Here is an 18,683-nt window from a genome sequence, read left to right on the forward strand (position 1 = left end):
CAGCACTGAAGAGGTTTTGTTACTGTAGCATTTATAACATTACTACATTTGATATTCACCCTTAACATAATGCCAGAGAGAAAGCAATGACTTTAGACTAGTATCTTTCAGTATATATTCCATCACAGGCCACTGATAGCAAAAAGTACTCTAACAGACAAAACCCCTTATGCCTGTTAAAAGTGTTAAGAGCAAGTTCAAGTGCAGAGTTTCCATACCAAATGCCAAAACTCTGTAACACAGAGAACTGTGGCTAGACAACCTAAGCTCAAACTTCATGCTTTATACTTTTAAGTAGTTTTAAACACTTAGAGACAGTGGTCATATTCCTTGATACCACAGAAATATTGACTCTGTCCTGAGGTCTACTGATGTGGGGCTGTCTTTAAGGATTGACCACCACCTACAAGTTCCCAGGAGGGACAATCTGGTTAAAGAAAGGAGGAAGAGAACTGCTACTGCTGTAGCTTTTAGAACATGTTCATCTCCATAATCCTTTTGCTTCACCCACATGATGTAGCAAGAAATCCAAAGAAAACAGTCGTATTTTGATAGGAGATCAGCAGCATGTCCTTCTAACTAAAGTGTGCTATCTTTGAGTGTATCTTTTGTCTTAGAAGAGGGGAAAGAATTAGGACATACTTATTTCCAGGCAACTTAGAACAGGCATTATTTATTTTCTCAGACAATATTCATCTCCTTGCACTAATGGTTTCCATCTCAAAAAGAGAAGATCCTTCCCACCCTGGTTTTGTGGTACAGAAGTACTTGCCATAGTTCTACACACTATTTTGTACTGAAGTACAATAACACTAGTTTCAATCCAGATTATATTTTTTAATATCTTGTTGTCTTGTTTAAGGTTACAAGCAGAAGTGTGAAGTACCTTCTAACCCTTACTAAAAGGACTTCAGCAACAGAGCAAAGAGATGTCTCAGCTGATCCTGAAACTAGAATATGGGCTACAGGAAGTCTGACAGGAACTCCACACCTTCACTATTCTCTTTTCTCACTGCTCACTTTCAGCAATACCAGCTTAAAGACCTAAATGTGCACAAACATGTTACCTCTGCATAACCATACTCATTTTAAATGACAGTGATGAGACAATTACCTTAATAAAATTTTGTTCACAGAAGTTGATTAAACAGAAAAGAAAATTAAATTGTTCCCTAATACAATTTTTTTTGTCATTCACTCACTTTTGTTCCACAAATTGTGCAAGACAGCTTAGGAAAGGGAAGAAAACCACACAGAGCACTCTACATTTTACTGCAGTTTCCTTAGGAAATACTTGCATATTATCATATAATATAGCAACTAATAAAGCCTTCTAATTTTAGACCTTTACAGTAAGCTTTCCACTTGGCTTTCTCTCAGTTTCACTTAGACCCAGGGGCTAAATCATGTTCAAGACCTATAGAAGCATGAAAAGTGGCCACCAGAGCAGTGCAGACAGACCAATGAAGACAAGCACCAGCAAATTAACCACAAGTTTGGGGTTTTCATGTTTGAAACTCCACCACTCCTTTGAGCTTTTGGTCAGCCTCCAACAGTTAGAGACACCACTACCATGACCATATCTGAACTGTAATGCTTTCTAAACAGAAAACTAATCTATAGTTGAAACGGCAAGACTTTTCTTCATTTTGTTAGGTGAGCAGTAAGTACTGAAAAGGAAAGCATTTCCTGCGGTGACCAGACTTGACAATGCAATTACAAGAAAGCATTGGGCCTCCCTGAAAGACTTCATATGCAGTCAGAAACAGTGTGATTGACAGTCACAACACTCAGTTTCCTGCCCAAAGTGAGATGCAGTTTTCTTGTCTTTCCTATTAAATGGACTTGCTGGATTTCAGAAACGAAGTTCTCGTGTTGCCTTTTCATTCATACATCAGTGTTCTGATTCTTTCCTTAGATTTCCCTCTACTTCCATCAGTAAGTCAGTCCATACACTTAGGCCACAGACTTCAAAGTCTCCATCCTGTGCCTTCAGGTGCTTCAGAGCAGCTTGGGTCTGTCCCCTGAGAAGCACAGATGCCTGACAGAGAGAGACGAAGCGCTCCCTCAGCTCCTCCCAGGACAATTCAGCTTTCTCAAGACAACTTTTAACCCACCGTCCCTGCAAGGGGTCATAAAGCAAGTGGCTTCCCCAGCCGGTTAAAAGGTCCAGATAGAGTCTGCTTAACTGGGAATAGTGACCAGCTAGGGAGGCAAGAAGGGAGCCCGGAAGGAAAAGGCAGAAGGCAGAAAATCGCTCCGCGTTGCTCAACAGCCAGGAAAGCAGCTGCTCGGCAACGTATTCATCTCCCGTTGCACTCTCCTGGTTTCCGTCTAGGCTGTCCCCGTCTCGACCCCCACTTCCGGCCCGTTCAGTGCCTCTCCCCTGCCTCAGTACCAGCAGCGCTGCTGCCACCACCCTGAAAGCCCGGGGCTGAGATAGCTGCTCCAAGACACCGGACAGCCAACACAGCTGCCGCGCGGCCTGCCCAGCCGGCTCAGCCTCCTGCCTCTCCTCCCGCAGCCGGCTCAGCAGCAGCTGTGCCTCGGCCTGCACCTGCGGCTCCGCCTCCTCCGGGGCCCGCGGCCGGCCGGAGCGCAGCAGCGCCAGCAGGCGGAAAGCGGCCTTACGGCGGGCAAGAAGCACCAGGCTGCGGAGCTCAGGGGCGGCGGGCTGCAGCAGGCTGTGAATCAGGCGGTGGCAGGCTGCCGGCGGCAGAGAGCGGTTCTCTAGCAGCGCCAGGCCCAGCAGCTGCGGGCAGCGACCCAGGTGGGAGAAGCCGAGCACAGTGCTGGCCTGACCCCGCCGCAGCCGCCGCCCAAGGGTCTCCCGGAGCCGAGGCCGTGCGCGGAAGCGGTCATGCAGGTGCTGGAAATACCGGGCCCACTCTAGAGCCCTGTCGACGGTCACAGAGTCCCAGTCCCGCACCAGCGAGGAACGGGAGACGGCGAGGAGCGCAGGCAGCTGCCCCACCTGCTCCAGCACGGCCTCCATGGCGGGCGGCACCAGCCTTGGCGCCACCGGTTTGAGCAGAAGTCCCGCCTCCCTCCAAGAACCGGGGCCAATCCGAACCGGGGAGGGTGAGGATTTGTAATTCTATTGGTACAGTCTGACGTCAACTTGATAAGGACTGCTTTTCCCTTAAAGGAGCCTGTAAGCGGTCTGCGCTAGCGGCGAGCGTCTCTCACGGAATTGTTAACCTTTAACATCCCCAAGTCCAACCGTTAACCCAGCGCTACCAAGTCCACCACAGCACCGCATCTACACAGCGATTCCACCCTTTCCCTGGGCAGCCTGCTTCTGGGCTCGACAACTCTCTCAGTAAAGAAAGCTTTTAAAACAGCAGATCTAAACCTCTCCACACAACTTCAGGCCATTTCCTCTTGTCCTGTCACTCGGAAGATGACAGTGAGCTCCACCTCACTACAAACTCCTTTTTCAAGCAGTTGTAGAGAGTGAAGTCTCCTCTGGGTTTCTTTTCCCCAGATTAAATCCCAGTTCCCTCAGCCTCTCCTCACAGGACTTGTTCTCTAGACCCGTCACCAGCTTTGTTGCTCCTCTTTGGACGTGCTACAGTACCTAACGATAGCCTCAGTGCATTCCCGAAGGGGAAGCTGAGATAAATTAAATCATTAAAAACTGCACAGGATTGAGAAGTTGGTGGGTTTTTTTAAAGTTGCTAAAAAGACTGGAACAAGATATAAAGTTACTTTTTAAAAGGCCAGTTAGAAATAAAACTCTCCAGCAGTAAAGGTGCCCAGCCCCACGTTTGGGAGTATTTCCTTATGTGTTTCCTGGAGAGTAGCCACAGCTCAGCATAGCATCCCGGTGCCACCCACACCTTGGCACCCTCTCAGGGCCAAAACCTGTTCAGCTCACCCTACTGACCTACCAACTAATGACTTTGTAGCTCATTAGTAGCTCCCCAGGGTACCAGGCTTTTGTCTCTAGAGGACACCTGCCTTGACCTTCTCTGCATTGATCCAGTCAGCGTTTCCCACAGACACCCTCCAGACAGCGCAGTGGAAGAGAGCTATAACCGCTCCTCTCTGAGGGGAAAGAGAGGAGATTCCGCCCCCTTTCCTGCCTCGCCAGCCGAAGCACAACTAGTTTGAGATAGCAGAGAGGTGTAGCTTGCTGCATGCAGCCTACCTGTTGCTGGGTTCTTCTCTCGTGTCCAATACCTCAAGGATTCTGCTCAGCCGGGTCCTTTTCCTCCATTCCTGTCCATACAGCAGGCCTGCCGCTCTCAGCACTCCCTCACTGTGTGGGAAGGAGCAGGCTGGACTGGCTTCTGGAAACTTCCCAGGTGCCCTCTGCACTCCTCACTCCTGTGAGGTGAAACAGTTGTGAGGAAGCTTCCGGGGCAGCCAGGTGCTCATTAGGGAGCTCAGAAGAGCTCAGAAGCTTCCAGAGGGGCCAGGTGCTCATCAGGGAGTTCAGAAGCCTTGGGAGCAGTCAGGTGCTCATTAGGGAGCTCAGAAGCTTCCAGAGGGGCCAGGTGCTCATCAGGGAGTTCAGAAGCCTCGGGAGCAGCCAGGTGCCCATTAGGGGGCTCCGAAGCTGCTTGGCAGGGTCCTGGCCACTGAGCAGGTAGGTGCAGCGGCAGCATAAAGGCCTTAAGAGCCCCTGGTGCTGTCAGCCACTGGCATTGTGTTGCTAACAGTGCAATTGCCTTTGTTACTAATCAATTCTTACTTGCCTATCATCTGCTGTGCCCATATACTCCAAAGCTAATATACAAACACAAACCCTATGAGGAGAGGCTGAGGGAGCTGGGCTTGTTTAGCCTGGAGAAGAGGAGGCTCAGGGCAGAGCTCATTGCTGTCTACAACTGCCTGAAGGGAGGCTGTATCCACGCGGGGGTTGGTCTCTTCTGCCAGGCAACCAGCAACAGAACAAGGGGACACAGTCTGAAGTTGTGCTGGGGTAGGTCTAGGCTGGATGTTGTTAGGAAGTTGTTGGCAGAGAGAGTGATTGGCATTGGAATGGGCTGCCCAGGGAGGTGGTAGAGGCACCGTCCCTGAAGGTGTTCAAGAAAAGCCTGGATGAGGCACTTAGTGCCATGGTCTGGTGGACTGGCTAGGGCTGGGTGCTGGGTTGGACTGGATGATCTTGGAGGTCTCTTCCAACCTCGTTGATTCTGTGATTCTATGATTAAGGAGATGATGGAACATTCAGACTTTTCATTTATACACAACTGAGTTCAACACTTAGGAACATCTTACTTAGTGCTTTTCTTAAGTGGAAAAGTGACAGGAATCTGAAGTGGTTGGCAGATGGTTACATGTTGTGTACTTTGGCTTCTCAGACAGGTTTAATAGAGCATCTCTTGAATTAAGGTCTGTGACATACAGGGAAGAAAGTAGATTTGGTGAATTTCAGACCCGTGCTCTGTTTCAGCGAGGGTTATTACTGGAGGTGCATATGCTCTGTGTCACAAAAAGAAGAGATATTTCCCTTTACATCAGAAAAACGTTCACAAGAAATCTTTCACATCACTGTTCATTACTGGATAAAGTATATGGGTTTCTATTCTGTGAGTATCTCTGTATGTTTCAGATGAAAGAAATCAAATAATCACATTTGCAGCACAGGAAACTAACAAAAAAACAGGTTGTGAAGTATCTAACCAGTCTGGAAAAACCACTGAGTAATATGGGATCTGGAATACTCTTGCATGCAAAGGGAGATGGCCTGTGTGCTCTAATGGGTCTCAGCAGAGCTGACTGAAAAATGGAATTTCCATTTTACAAAAGAAGAAAAATAAAAAGTCTGAATATTTCAGCACTTGGTTTTGTCTCCAATTGGGGGGAAAAGTCTAAATATCAGCATTTCTCATCAGAGGGGTACAGTTAGACATCTCAGCACTAAAATAGTTCATGAAAAAAGGCATTTATGTATTTCTAGATATCGTGATATGGCACAGTTGATGCATACAATAAAAAGTGGAGCCTGATCTGAAGGAGAGTTCTGCAAAAGAATGCATTAGAAGATTAATTCAAGGAACAAACAAAAGAAACAAGGTAACACTGAGACAGACATGATTAATTGAATAATTTGTTACACTACAATAGCCCTTTAAAACTAATTCTTTTTCCACACTCACTGTCGAAGGAATTCCATTTCTACTCCAAGTTTTGTGCTATTGTTTGAGAGCCTGGCTGCTCTCAGAATGTACTTTGGATCTTCCACTGTAAGACTTGAATCTATTTATCTGTAGATTGATCTGCTGGTACTACTGCCCTGTAGTAATCAAAAGGAATTGAACAAATGTGGTTTATTTTTCACTGGTAAATTATTTTCATTGAAGGTTTAAATGCTCACTCATCTCTGATCAGTCTTATTTCTAGCCAGCTTGAGTAGCTCTAGGGCTCTCCCTACCAACAGCAAGATTACTGATCATCAAAGCTTGCATTTTGTAGTTACTGTCATGCTAAGGCTGCTGCTGCTGCTAGTATTGCTGATTTTTTTACAAGTTTCTGCTGAGCTGATTTTCTCCCCAGTGAACATCTATGATATAGTAGGGAGACACGTAGGAGGTAAGCACTGCAACACTGAGAAGGGAGGTTAAAGTGTTCACTTGAGGGAAAGGGATGGGAAAAGTTGGGTCAGGATATCAGGAGTTGGGGTGGAAGGACAGAGACAGGAGGATAGAATGGTGAGTGGATTTCCAGATAGCTGGGTGGGTGTGTAGGGTGCTTTCCTACTTTTTAAGAAAAAAAATCCCTACAAGTTCACTTCTGAGCTTCATACAGGTCTTTGGTTGTTGAGTATCAGTCTGCTCTCCTATTAATGACTCTTGTATTAGTCTCTCATATTGTTTTGGGTTGTGTGTGGATATGTATTTTCTGCATTTAAACAATAGTCTCTGTTTTTTTCCTAAAAAAACAGAAAAATGCAACCCACAAATATCACTCAAAGAAAAGCATACAGACTACATGCATGAGGCTTCCCTCTATAGAGGATGGGGAAATAGGTTAAAGTAGCATTTTCCAAGTATTTCTAAGAATTATCACTTCATTATGCCATTGAGTAACCTCCTTGTTCAGCCTGAACTCATCCAGTTCATGTGGAGATGCTGGAGCATGTCCAGATAAGGGCCATGAGGATGTTCAGAGGGCTGGAGCACCTCTCCTGTGAGGACAGACTGAAAGAGTTGGGGCTGTTCAGCCTGGAGAAGAGGAGGCTCCCAGGTGACCTTCTTGTGACCTTCCAGTATCTAAAGGGGGCCTACAGAAAAGCTGGGGAGGGACATTTTAGGCTCTCAGGGAGTGACAGGACAAGAGGGAATGGAGCAAAGCTGGAGGTGGGTAGGTTTAAACTGGACATGAGGAGGAAATTCTTCAGCATGAGAGTGGTGAGAGGCTGGAATGGGTTGCCCAGGGAGGTGGTTGAGGCCCCATCCCTGGAGGTGTTTCAGGCCAAGCTGGATGAGGCTCTGGCCAGGCTGATCTAGAGTAGAATGTCCCTGCCCATGGCATGGGGGTTGGAACTGGCTGCTCCTTGTGGTCCCTTCCAACCCTGACTGATTCTATGATGTAATTTAGAAACAAAGAAGAAAACAGAAGAAAGAACAAGGGATGGGTTTATATGATAGGCTAGAGCATAGATTTACAACTGCAGCACAGCAGATTGTTTAAGCTCCCTGTTATGTGCTTCTTGCAAATAGCTGCCTTAGTGTGATTGAGGGTATCCAGTGTTTCTTGTGTTCTTATTTGTTCTGTTTTTTCCCCCAATAAAGTCTATCTTTCACTTTAATCCCCAACATAAGCATTAAAATGAGAAAAAAAGTCTTTGAGACTTAACACAATCTACTGTTGTGTTAAGCTCTAGTAAATGAGCTTAACACAATCTACTGTTGTGTTAAGCTCTAGTAAATGTTTCTCCATTACATGTTTTGAGTTATAAGATATATGGCAAAGAAAGTTGTCGAGCAAGTAAGAAAAGTGTCTGTTAGATAGAGAATCTGGAAAGTCATTTCCAGAGCTCCCTGAAAACAAGCCCACTTTTCAGAGAAGCACTGCAAAACAGCTTCACCAGCGCTGCATTTTGTATGAATTACTGTACTGTTTTATCTAAGCTGAGAAGTCAAGTAAAAGCTTCAGCTGAAGTTTTATGGAACTAGTGAGTTTCTTCACTCTGGTTATGGAGCCAGTAAAATTCATCCTGGCAGGAAATATCAGTTTTGAAACAAAATTGGTCAAAGTAGCCAGCAGTCTGGATTCCATTGTTGTATTTTCCTTCCTTTCAAAAGTCATCCTGGCTGTAACACAGTTATGCTATTCTTCCTGGATAGAAATTTAGGGGACTGTTTATTCAGTGTACCTAGCATTATAAAACTCCAAAATGGCCTTTCCTTAGACAGGAGGTGTTTCAAATTACAAAGCTGAGTACACTGAGTTAGATGTACTATCATTTTCCATATTTCTGGCACTAATACTCTTGTAACTGTAAGGAGATTTGTTTTGCTGCCTCTGATTGCATGCTAGGCATAAGGTTGCCACTCTTATTATAATCATAGAATCAACCAGGTTGGAAGAGACCTCCAAGATCATCCAGTCCAACCTAGCACCCAGCCCTAGCCAGTCAACCAGACCATGGCATTAAGTGCCTCATCTAAGCTTTTCTTGAAGACCTTCAGGGACGGTGACTCCACCACCTCCCTGGGCAGCCCATTCCAATGCCAATCACTCTCTCTGCCAACAACTTCCTCCTAACATCCAGCCTATACTTTCCTCGGCACAACTTGAGACTGTGTCCCCTTGTTCTGTTGCTGGTTGCCTGGCAGAAGAGACCAACCCCCACGTGGCTACAGCCTCCCTTCAGGTAGTTGTAGACAGCAATGAGGTCACCCCTGAGCCTCCTCTTCTCCAGGCTAAACACCCCCAGCTCCCTCGGCCTCTCCCTATAGGAAGACTGAGTTTATGAATCACTCTTGTAGAATTTCTTCTTAATTCTGTGAGAAACTTAGCAGAAAACCAAGGTTCTTAATCAAACCAGTACCCAGCAGACTATGTCACCACTCCCATAACTTCTGCTAAAGTTCTTAGAATTTTTTTGCCCCTGTAATTTCTCATATCTCAAAAGCTAGCAAAGCTGTGATGGGGTTTTGGAATGAGAACAGAACGAAGTGCAACATCAAATGGCATAATAAATGTAGTGAGCCAACTATTTTTTACCTCAGCATGAGCTCAGACTGGATGAAAAGCATGTCTGTCATCAGGGCTTTGCAGTGGTAGCATGGTAGGTTCTGTCTGTGCTGTCTGTAGTATATCAGTGTATTAATAGCCATGCCCATACATGAGGACCTACACCTATGAGTAGAATAACTGATGTCAGTGATCAAGCTGCAGTTGCATAATGCACTGGAGTGAAAAGTGATTGAAAATCCACATGTTCAAATGCTGCTACGTGTAATGTATTTCATTACTGAGATCACCTAAAACCCACTCTCATTAGGAATTTTATTTATATCTGCCTATGCCAAAGCTGAATTTTTAGGAATCTAAACATATAAACAGAGTTTGCTGCCTAATTTTGATACTCTTTATTATTATAGATGTAAAAAGAAGTAAATCTGAGTGGCAATTTTTCCACCTTCTTCTGACTGTGTTTAGATGATTAGAAGTGGTGAAGTTACTACACACTTAAAATGCTCCCTCTCAACAGCTGAGCCACATTATATGACTGTAGGTGGACTCCATAACCAATTGCAATTGTCTAATGCTACTTTTGCAGAGCTGATGCATTTTCACTCACCTTTGCTGTGGGATAGGAGCATATGAGGAATATTTTTAGTTACTTATATTGCTTTTGTTATAGGATCGGGTGCACAAATGCAGCTTTCTGAGACTGTTGAACTCTTCTTCCCCTTTTTAAGGGGAATCATAGAATGGTTTAGCTTGGAAGGGACCTCAAAGATCATCTAGATCCAACCCCCTGCCATAAGCAGGGACATGTCCCACTAGAACAGGTCACTCAAGGCCTCATCCAACCTGGCCTTGAACACCTCCAGGGAGGGAGCAGCCACAACCTCCCTGGACAACCCATTCCATTGTTTCACTACCCTCACTGTAAAGAACTTCTTCCTAACATCCAGTTTAAATCTCCCCTCTTCCAGTTTAAACCCGTTACCCCTTGTCCTGTCATTACAAGACCTTGTCAATAGTCCCTCCCCAGCCCTCCTGTAGGCCCCCTTCAAATACTAGAAGGCTACAATAAGGTATCCTTGAAACCTCCTCCAGGCTGCAGAGCCCCAACTCTTGTATCCTGTCCTCATAGCAGAGCTGCTGCAGTCCTCTGAGCAGCTTCGAGGCCTCTTCTGGACTTGCTCCAACAGTTCCATGTCCTTCTTGTGTTGGGGGCTCCAGAACTGCACACAGTACTCCAGGTGGGGTCTGAGGAGAGCAGAGTGAAGGGGCAGAATCCCCTCCCTTGCCCCTCTGGCCACACTGCTCTTGATGCATCCCAGGAATAGGTTGCTGTCTGGGCTGCACTCACATTTCAGGCTCCTGTTGCGCTTTTCATCAACCCAGATCCCCAGGTCCTTTTCCTCAGGGCTGCTCTCCAGCTCTTGTTAAGAAGCATCTTAAATAGGTGTCTGCTTCTGAGGTGATCTTATCAGAGTCCTCTGAAAATAATGTTCTACAAAGCTTAAGTCACAAACCACTGGCTATGTCTAAAGGTTTGTCATTTGATACATAATGCTGCAGCACTTGTATGAAGTCAAGCACACCAGACCTAAGCTTAGTCTAGCACCACAGGTTTAGTATTTAACAATGAAATGTCTTTAAGAGTATTATGGGGGGGAAGTCTGTACATTAAAGAACAGCATCTAAAAAATTCTTTCCTACTCATGGATTCTGTGTGTTTCCATGACATTTAAATTGCTGTCATTCACAAGGCTACAGGGACATCTTATAAACACACTTTCATGTTAGAATTGGTGATATTTTTCACTTGCATAAAAAGGTATATAAAACTCAGTGTAAGACAAGTATGTATAGAGCTATTTATATGTATGTCTGGGTTCTAATGCCATAAGTCACTTGGATTTTTCACTTTCTTTGTCCTCAAAGCCAGAGAACATCTTGAATTATCAAATACACTAATATCATTCCCTCCTAGCCCTGTACAGTGTCTCTTGAATAATACATGATTGTGTATATGGAGACAGCTACATTAACAAACACACATGCACATGCTGGATAGGTATTTCTCCTTTTTTTTGACCAATAAGGCTTTTAAGTATCTGTTGTTTCCATTTTCATGTCTCCAAAGCTTTTATGTGAATTCTTCCAGCACATTTCTTATTACTCTCCTAACCTTTCCTCTGTTGGATAGCTGGGGCTTCCAGACATATAACCTGAAATGTCCTGGGAGAATTTACATAAAAACAATAAAGCCAAGGAAATGGAAACCACAGAATATATACATAATTTTTTTTTCAGTCTTTTCTAAGAAGCTCATTGGTTAAGATTTACAAAGGAATTCAATTTTCCATCTTAACATCCTCTTTGCTGTGGAGCAAATGTAGGAGAGGGAAATGGTAAGAGTCATTGTTTAAGTGAATGAGAGAGTTACATGTTAATCTCATTAATGATTAAAAGATTTTACTCTTCTCCATCCTAGGATATCAAGAGCCTCCCATGAAAAAAGTTAGTTATATAAATGGCTGAATCAAGTAAATGTTATTGCAAAACTTTGAAGAGATATTTCTGTTTAAGAAAAGTTTAAAGGTGGGGGTTTTGTTTGGTTATTTATCTAAGCACATATAAGGGATTACTGGTTTCTGTTGTCTATACATATAGCCTCCTCTGAAAACAAGCCAGGAAACATGATGCAGCTGCTTATAGGATCAATAGCTCAGTAAACCAGTGTAGGTTTCTATTGAGGGTTGCTCATTAATGAGTTGTTTACCTGTCTCTGGGAAATGCTTCTGGCAGGTTTTGTCAGCACCTTCCTGATGGCAAACCCCTCATATTACACAAACCACTGCCATAACTGTCATGTTGTCCTGATACTGATATTTTCTGCAGAAAGTGCAAGCCACATCAACACAGACTTAAACATTTTCCTATCTCCAGAGATTTTCTCACACTTTACAGAAAATATTGCTATTTAATTAGTAAAAATGCCCAGAAGACAAAATATTTTCAGCTGGGGTTGCTTTCCACAGCAGGTAGAGTTTCTGTATTTCCTATTAATTCCATAGTAATTTGGTTGTCTGACTTGGTCCCTGGTCTAATGCTGAACCACAATTAAGGATTTGTATAATAGTGAAGATTGGAGCCCTTGTGTACATCCAAAAAGCATCCCAATGCGGGTGCTATGTGTATATAGAATATGCTAGCTCATAGCTGATTTTGACACATTTCTCAGTAATTTCCTAGAATTAAGGAAAAATTCTAAACCAGAGATCTGCTTTGTTAAAGGTCTCATTTTTTTTTTTTTTCCCATAAGGGTAACTATTCCCCAGTATTAAACATAGTAATAATCAAATTCACATGAATTCTGTCTGGTTTAATGAAAACAGCAAAACCACTATCCTAAGTTCAAACCACTGCTGCAAGCTTCCTTGTATTTATTGCTATTACAAGAGCTTCCCTTAGTTTGAAACAAACCTGTAACTGCATCAAGGAATAATTGCTCTCTAATGAATGTGTTGGAGTTTTAAACTCTGCATGGAGAAAATAATGCTCACGAAACAATGAAAAATTCTTGTTTCTGTCTGTTTTTCTTTCTGTGAAATGCTGGAGCCCATCAGCCATTCTGTTTAATGATAACTTATGACTCCTGAGAACTGGAATTGGTTCCCTTGCATTTTGTAGGAAGAATTGGATCTAATAGCTGTTAGAGAAGTGACAATATAGATCAAATCTTCCAGACAAAACTTGCCCATGATTGACTGCTGGAAAACACCTAAGGGAGTTAGGCACTTTGCCACAATAGCAAGTCAATAGGAAACAGATGCCTCAGGCTCTGAAGAGCTCTTGAAAATTTGTGTATTAGCAGAGATGTTTGGGTCCAAGTTAGGGATCCTCGTTCATCCAGTGAAAGCATACTTGTGCATCTGGTAACAGTCATGACTGAAGCTTTACACAAGCAGTGTAGCAGTCCAGAACCTGGGTGAACTCACCTAAATACTGCAGTCCTAGTGGATAGATGGCCATGAACTATAGTATAGAAATGACTTATCCATGAGAATTTTAGAACCACAGAATGCATTGTGTTGGTAAGGAACTTAAATGTCACCTAGTCCCCCTCCCTGCAGTAGCAGGTAGCAAGCTGCTCAGAGCCCCATCAAACTTGACCTTGAATGTCTCCATGGATTGGGCCTCTACCACCTCCCTGAGCAACCTGTTCCAGTGTTCCACCACCCTCATAACAAAGAGCTTAAATGGCCCAAAACAATCCAGATCATTTCTGTGTGAGTTGTCTGAGTCAGTTTTTAATCTCAAAACCTAAACTTCTCTTTTTTTGCTATCAAACAGTGACTTCATTATGAATTTTCCACCGAATGAAGTTATCAAATGAAATTACTTGGGATAAACCAAAGTGTTAGTCTAGCTAAAATCACTCATTTTTGTTCACCATTTTTAACTTAATTTTAAATGATATGATTTTAATGATTTTATCAATTAATATTTTTGTTAAATGCAAAAAGCATTTAAATTCTGTGGTAAGGTTGAAGACAGAGGTTACCTTTAACTCAACAAATTGTACGCTACGCAAAGAATTTGTTTGGGAGGTTTAAATTCAAGTAAGGCACTTTCCAGCCTTCAGCTGAAATATTTTGGCTGTCTCTTACTGGTTTGAATGGATGTTTACTGGGTCAAACTGCTCCTTTCTGACTTTATCTATTCAAAGGACTTCTCAGTCCCTGTCCTGTTGACAGAGAAGTAATTCAAGTTGCTGTATTTCCCATCTTGCACTTTGTTGAATGAAGCCTGAGGACCACAGATACACAGGACAGTATTTGCTAGTGAATTCCATATGGAATTACTAGCATCCAAGTATCTCCTGCTATCATATCATTCAGATAAATGACCTGGATATTTGATCTTAGTTGTTTAGTCTACCTTCTTCCTAATTCTTCTGACTTATCAGGCTTGACAATATTTTGCACAAGTGTTCTTTCACATTTGTTGAATTATTTCTTGGTTTCACTATTTTGTGGGTTCTTTGCCTGGACATGTGTCTCTTAAAATAAGAGATTGCACAGAATGTTTTTTGATACTGCCATTTTCACCCTAGTTTTATTTGCAAGGGTAGCTGCAATGCTCACAAGGTAAAGAAAAAAATCAAATCCAAACCTTTCTGTCTATAGCTTTCTCTCCTCATCATTGACTTTGGGCATCTGGTTTCAAGGTTGGTCTGAAATTTGATCTTACTCAAACTCTCTCGATGCATTTCAGCAACATATGTCATTAATGAAGGGAGCTGGGTAACCAGTCTTACCATTGTTTGCAATTCAGCCTGTGACAGGCTGCAGGAAAGCAGAACAGTTTCAGCCAGCCCCAATTAGGAAAACATGCCCAAGGCATAGGCTATAGCATAAACACAGATATGTCAGGCTCCTCCCAAGAAGAAAACCAAAAGTATACACTTGGCAGTGTTGCTTTGCATTTATTCTGAACAAGAAACCTGTTGAACAAAACCAACTCCTTATTTTGACATTGGTATATGGTTAGCAGCAAAGAGTATTGAGTCCAGTTCTGCGCCCCTCAGTTCAAGGAAGATGTCAGGAAACTGCTTGAAATTGTCCAGCTCAGAGTCACAAATGTAATGAAGACAGTTGAGCATCTCCATTGTAAGGAAATGTAGAGGGAGTTGGGGCTCTATAGCTTGGAGAAGAGGAGCCTGAGGGGTGACCTCATTCATGTTGATAAAGATGTGCATGTCAGCGTCAGGAGGACGGAGCCAGGCTCTGCTCAGTGATGTCCAATGATGGAACAAGGGGCAACAGGTGCAAGCTGGACCAGAGCAGGTTCCATGTGAACATAAGGAAAAACTTTTTCACTGTAAATGTGACAGAGTCCTGGTACAGGCTGCCTAGAGGGGTTGCAGAGTCTCCTTCTGGAGAAATTCAAAACCCATCTGGACAGATTCCTGTGTGACCTGCTCTAGGTGATCCTGCTCTGGCAGGGGCGTTGGACTAGATGATCTTTCAAGGTTCCTTCCAACCCCTAATACTCTGTGATTCCCAGTGAAGAGAAAGATAAACTGGAGAAGGTTGGTCTGTTGAAGTAAGATTAATGCAAAATAATAACCCCCTAAGTTAAAAGTGTACAGAATTACAAAAGCATATTTTTGTCCAAATAAACCTACTAAAAAGATAAGCACTAGATTTTTTGGGTCACCAATTAGATATTCCCATATTGCATTTCAGATTGGAATGCTGTGAACTGGGAAGATTGTTCTGAAGGAAACTGCCCTTTCACAACATGCTCTTACATAAAGAATAATGTCACAGAGATGATTCTGGAATTGAGCAACTTCTTCACAGCAAGAAGAATGCTTGCAAAAGAAGCAATACATTACACAAAGCACCATTCATCATTTCTGTTGAATCCTCAATCTGTGACATCAAAATGTTTAATAGGTTTCTCTTACCTCACAACCCTCATGAGATCTACTTAATAATCACTGTACAGATTGGAAGTCTGGAAGATTAAGTAACTTTCAGAAGATCACACACAGATTTCTTGTTTTGTAATGACACCAAGTGATAACCAGAGCCAAAGTTATTCCCAAGCTGCCTTACTTCCCTTCTCTAACAGCGTATTATCAGATATGTGCTTTGCAGGATAAGGAAGAAGGAAAGACAGAAAAGGGAAATATGTGCAGGGCTCTCCCATAAATTGAATTAATAAATTGAGCCCGTCTTCATATAATTCTTGCTGTCCACTAGTGTCAGACTACTTTACTACTATAATTTTTATGAACATGGCTGCTTTGCAGATGGGAAAACTGAAATCAAAAACAATTTGAAGAAACTTGTACAACAGATAAATTTGTGGGGCTGGGAAAAGGAACTAAGACTCCCAAACCCCCAAGACAGGAATAACTTATAGTCATTAAATGAGCTGGCATGCACCCTGTTTCATTTGGCAATCATGTTCTTTCCATTAGGAATACTTCAGTGATGCCACTTTAATAGAAGAATGAAAAGGAATGCTGGACTCAAAGCATTCCCTAAGGTAAAAGATTGACTGTTTGAACTGAGCAGTTAGAGGAAAAAAATCTGGAAAAGCATAGCAATAGAAGTAGTACCTTGACAATAGCTTTTGAGGAAAATCAATCAGAAATGTTGATGGAGAACATGTAGGGTGAGGGATAAATGCTGAAAAGAGGTGTCAGAAACACCAGGACGCAGGCTGGGAGAAATATGAAGGTAGTGTGGAAAGCAAATCAAACCTACAGAAATGTGAATGAGCACCTAATTTTCACCTATGAGGACCAGCCTGTCTCACTTCCTTTCCATTGCTGGCCAGGCAAGGAAGCTCTTGAATTTTGCTGTTAGAAAGGCAGCTTTATGAGAAATTACACATTTTGTGAGTGTGCATCACTTCAAATGGGGTAGAACAAATTATCTGATTTTTTTACTTAACAGATAGAGCAATGTGGGAAAGTAGAACTGAACTTGTGAGACAGCCAAAGAATCTGCTGCTTTATGGAGTTTGCATATGGAAGGAAGGTCCTAAATTGGAGAAGTGCAGAAGTGGTTCCAGTGACTGTGCTAAAGTAACTCTATGAATTGCTGTATCTTCCACCAGTGACTGTGCTAAAGTAACTCTGTGAATTGCTCTATCTGTAGTCATCTACAGCTCTCTCACACCTGAAGTAACTATTGATAATTTAGCTCTTCTAAACTGGGTTCAAAAGCAAAAGCCTTATATAATTTCATCAACACATTTTAACCAGGATTTGTACATCAGATGCCAGCTACTTAAGAAAAATGGTAAAATTAAGAGGTGTCTGGCGTGCAGTGCATTCCACTGAGTCCCACAAGAGTATGTTGATCACAGGCCTGCTACTGACTGCTCTGCCTTTTTTAAAAGTCAAGGAAGACATGGACATTTTTATTTGCAAACTCAGTACTATAATGTTGGGACAGTGCTGGGCCATTTGCAAAACATGCCCTGCCACTCATTGTGGCTGCCTATATTCTAGCAAGCTGACTCAAGTATCAGCAGTTCTTATTCACCTCTGACTCCATATCTTTTGGAATTTAACTGCAGTGGCACATAGGGAAAGAAAGAACAGAGTAACTTCAACCTCCTTTCTGCACTTCTCCTCTCTTGCTCATTTTTATTCCATATAGTGACTACTTCTTCAGATCCCTGTGCGTTGAGAACCCTTTGATAGAGGTCATTTACTGTCCCCACCTGTAAGTGACCTCCAAGGCACCTTGTTAAGAAAATCTTTATAACACCACAGGATGACAACATCTGGAGGTCACCCAAGATGGTGATTATAAAACAGTTTTAGAATAGGGCTGAGGAATTTAATAGGTTAAAGTGGGCCATTGTGATCATCCTTACGGACCTCGTGCTCCAGAGTTTCATCTCTAATTATCCTTACATCAAGATTTATAATGTGCAATTGAGTTAGAGGAAATCCCCTCAAATCTTTAATCCTGAATTTTTGTTCCAAATCATGGAAAGTTTATGACATCTTTAGATCAAGTTTGCCAAGTCCACACATCTTCTATCACTTTTTAAGAGCTAATATTCCCTTCCTGCTGTTAAAATTATCTCAGTGACAATGTGTAGAACCATTTTGTCCTAGTCACAGTAATAATTTTGCTCAGGCTTCCTACATGCACATATGGCTTCCAAACAAGCTTTACCTTCCTCAGTCACTGTAATTTCTCCCTCCCTCTCTCTTCTCTTTTTTGTGTCTGTCTTCAAATCATTATTTATTCATATCCCCACTCATCCTAGTATCTGTTTGGAAGTAGGCTGTGTCAAAAATATTGGAACACATGGACACTGGAAATTGGATGTGTGGGAAGCTAAGACTGTTTATGTAGAAGAATAGTGAACAGAATCATTGCATTTCACAAGGAAACCCTGTATATTTCTGTTACAAAGTTTAGCAAGGACATTATAGAAATAACCTTATGTAGAAAATGTATTTTTTTGCTGGGGCTCCCAAGTTACTGTGTCAAAACTGAAAGCCAAACTCTAGTGCTTAAGTATGAAACAGAAGAGTTGCAGTGCTGCTTGAAGTGTGAATCCCAGCATAGTCATAACTGTGGTGTCACTACTGAAACTTCCATAGTATTTATATAATGCACATCTCAGACCTTTCTTGGCACTGTGTCTTGCTTCTGGATCTAACCTTCAAGGAGTTTGTTAACTGTTGTAATGCGTGCTACATATTGCTTCTCTATTATCAGTTCTTTATGAAGTAGTGGTAAGAATCTTATGATTGATATAATTAAAGGTAGAAAAAGGTCCATGGGTGGTGGATCTTGCAGTGCATGGTGATTCATTATTGCCTGATCTTAGATTATTCTTTGGTACAAACTGACCATGTCAAGGAGTCCACAACCAGCATTGGCTCCAAAATCTTACAGCTGCTTTTTCAGCCTTTCCCTCTGGTTCATCAGCAAGAGCACATACAAGATTTATTGTGTGATGTTTGGAAAAACCTCAGCTTAACTCCCTCT

The 18,683-nt window shown here is 42.6% G+C and overlaps 2 protein-coding genes across 2 annotated transcripts in view; one reads left to right on the plus strand and one right to left on the minus strand.

Annotated features, from left to right (window-relative positions):
* Window positions 1-642: 642 nt before the first annotated feature.
* Window positions 643-3,034, minus strand: FANCF (FA complementation group F). The gene has a single exon (XM_064163065.1). It carries the CDS (start codon window positions 2,993-2,995, stop codon window positions 1,895-1,897), a length of 1,101 nt encoding a protein of 366 aa, XP_064019135.1. The 5' UTR covers window positions 2,996-3,034; the 3' UTR covers window positions 643-1,894.
* Window positions 3,035-4,508: 1,474 nt separating this feature from the next.
* GAS2 (growth arrest specific 2) overlaps window positions 4,509-18,683 on the plus strand; it is a 98,832-nt gene continuing 84,657 nt past the window's right edge. The window contains exons 1-2 of the mRNA XM_064163069.1: window positions 4,509-4,594; window positions 5,912-6,027. The gene's annotated coding sequence lies outside the window, so the exon portion shown is untranslated. The remainder of the gene's footprint in view (window positions 4,595-5,911; window positions 6,028-18,683) is intronic.

Source organism: Pogoniulus pusillus, chromosome 24 (genome assembly GCF_015220805.1).
Source record: "Pogoniulus pusillus isolate bPogPus1 chromosome 24, bPogPus1.pri, whole genome shotgun sequence".
Taxonomy (NCBI): Eukaryota; Metazoa; Chordata; class Aves; order Piciformes; family Lybiidae; genus Pogoniulus; species Pogoniulus pusillus.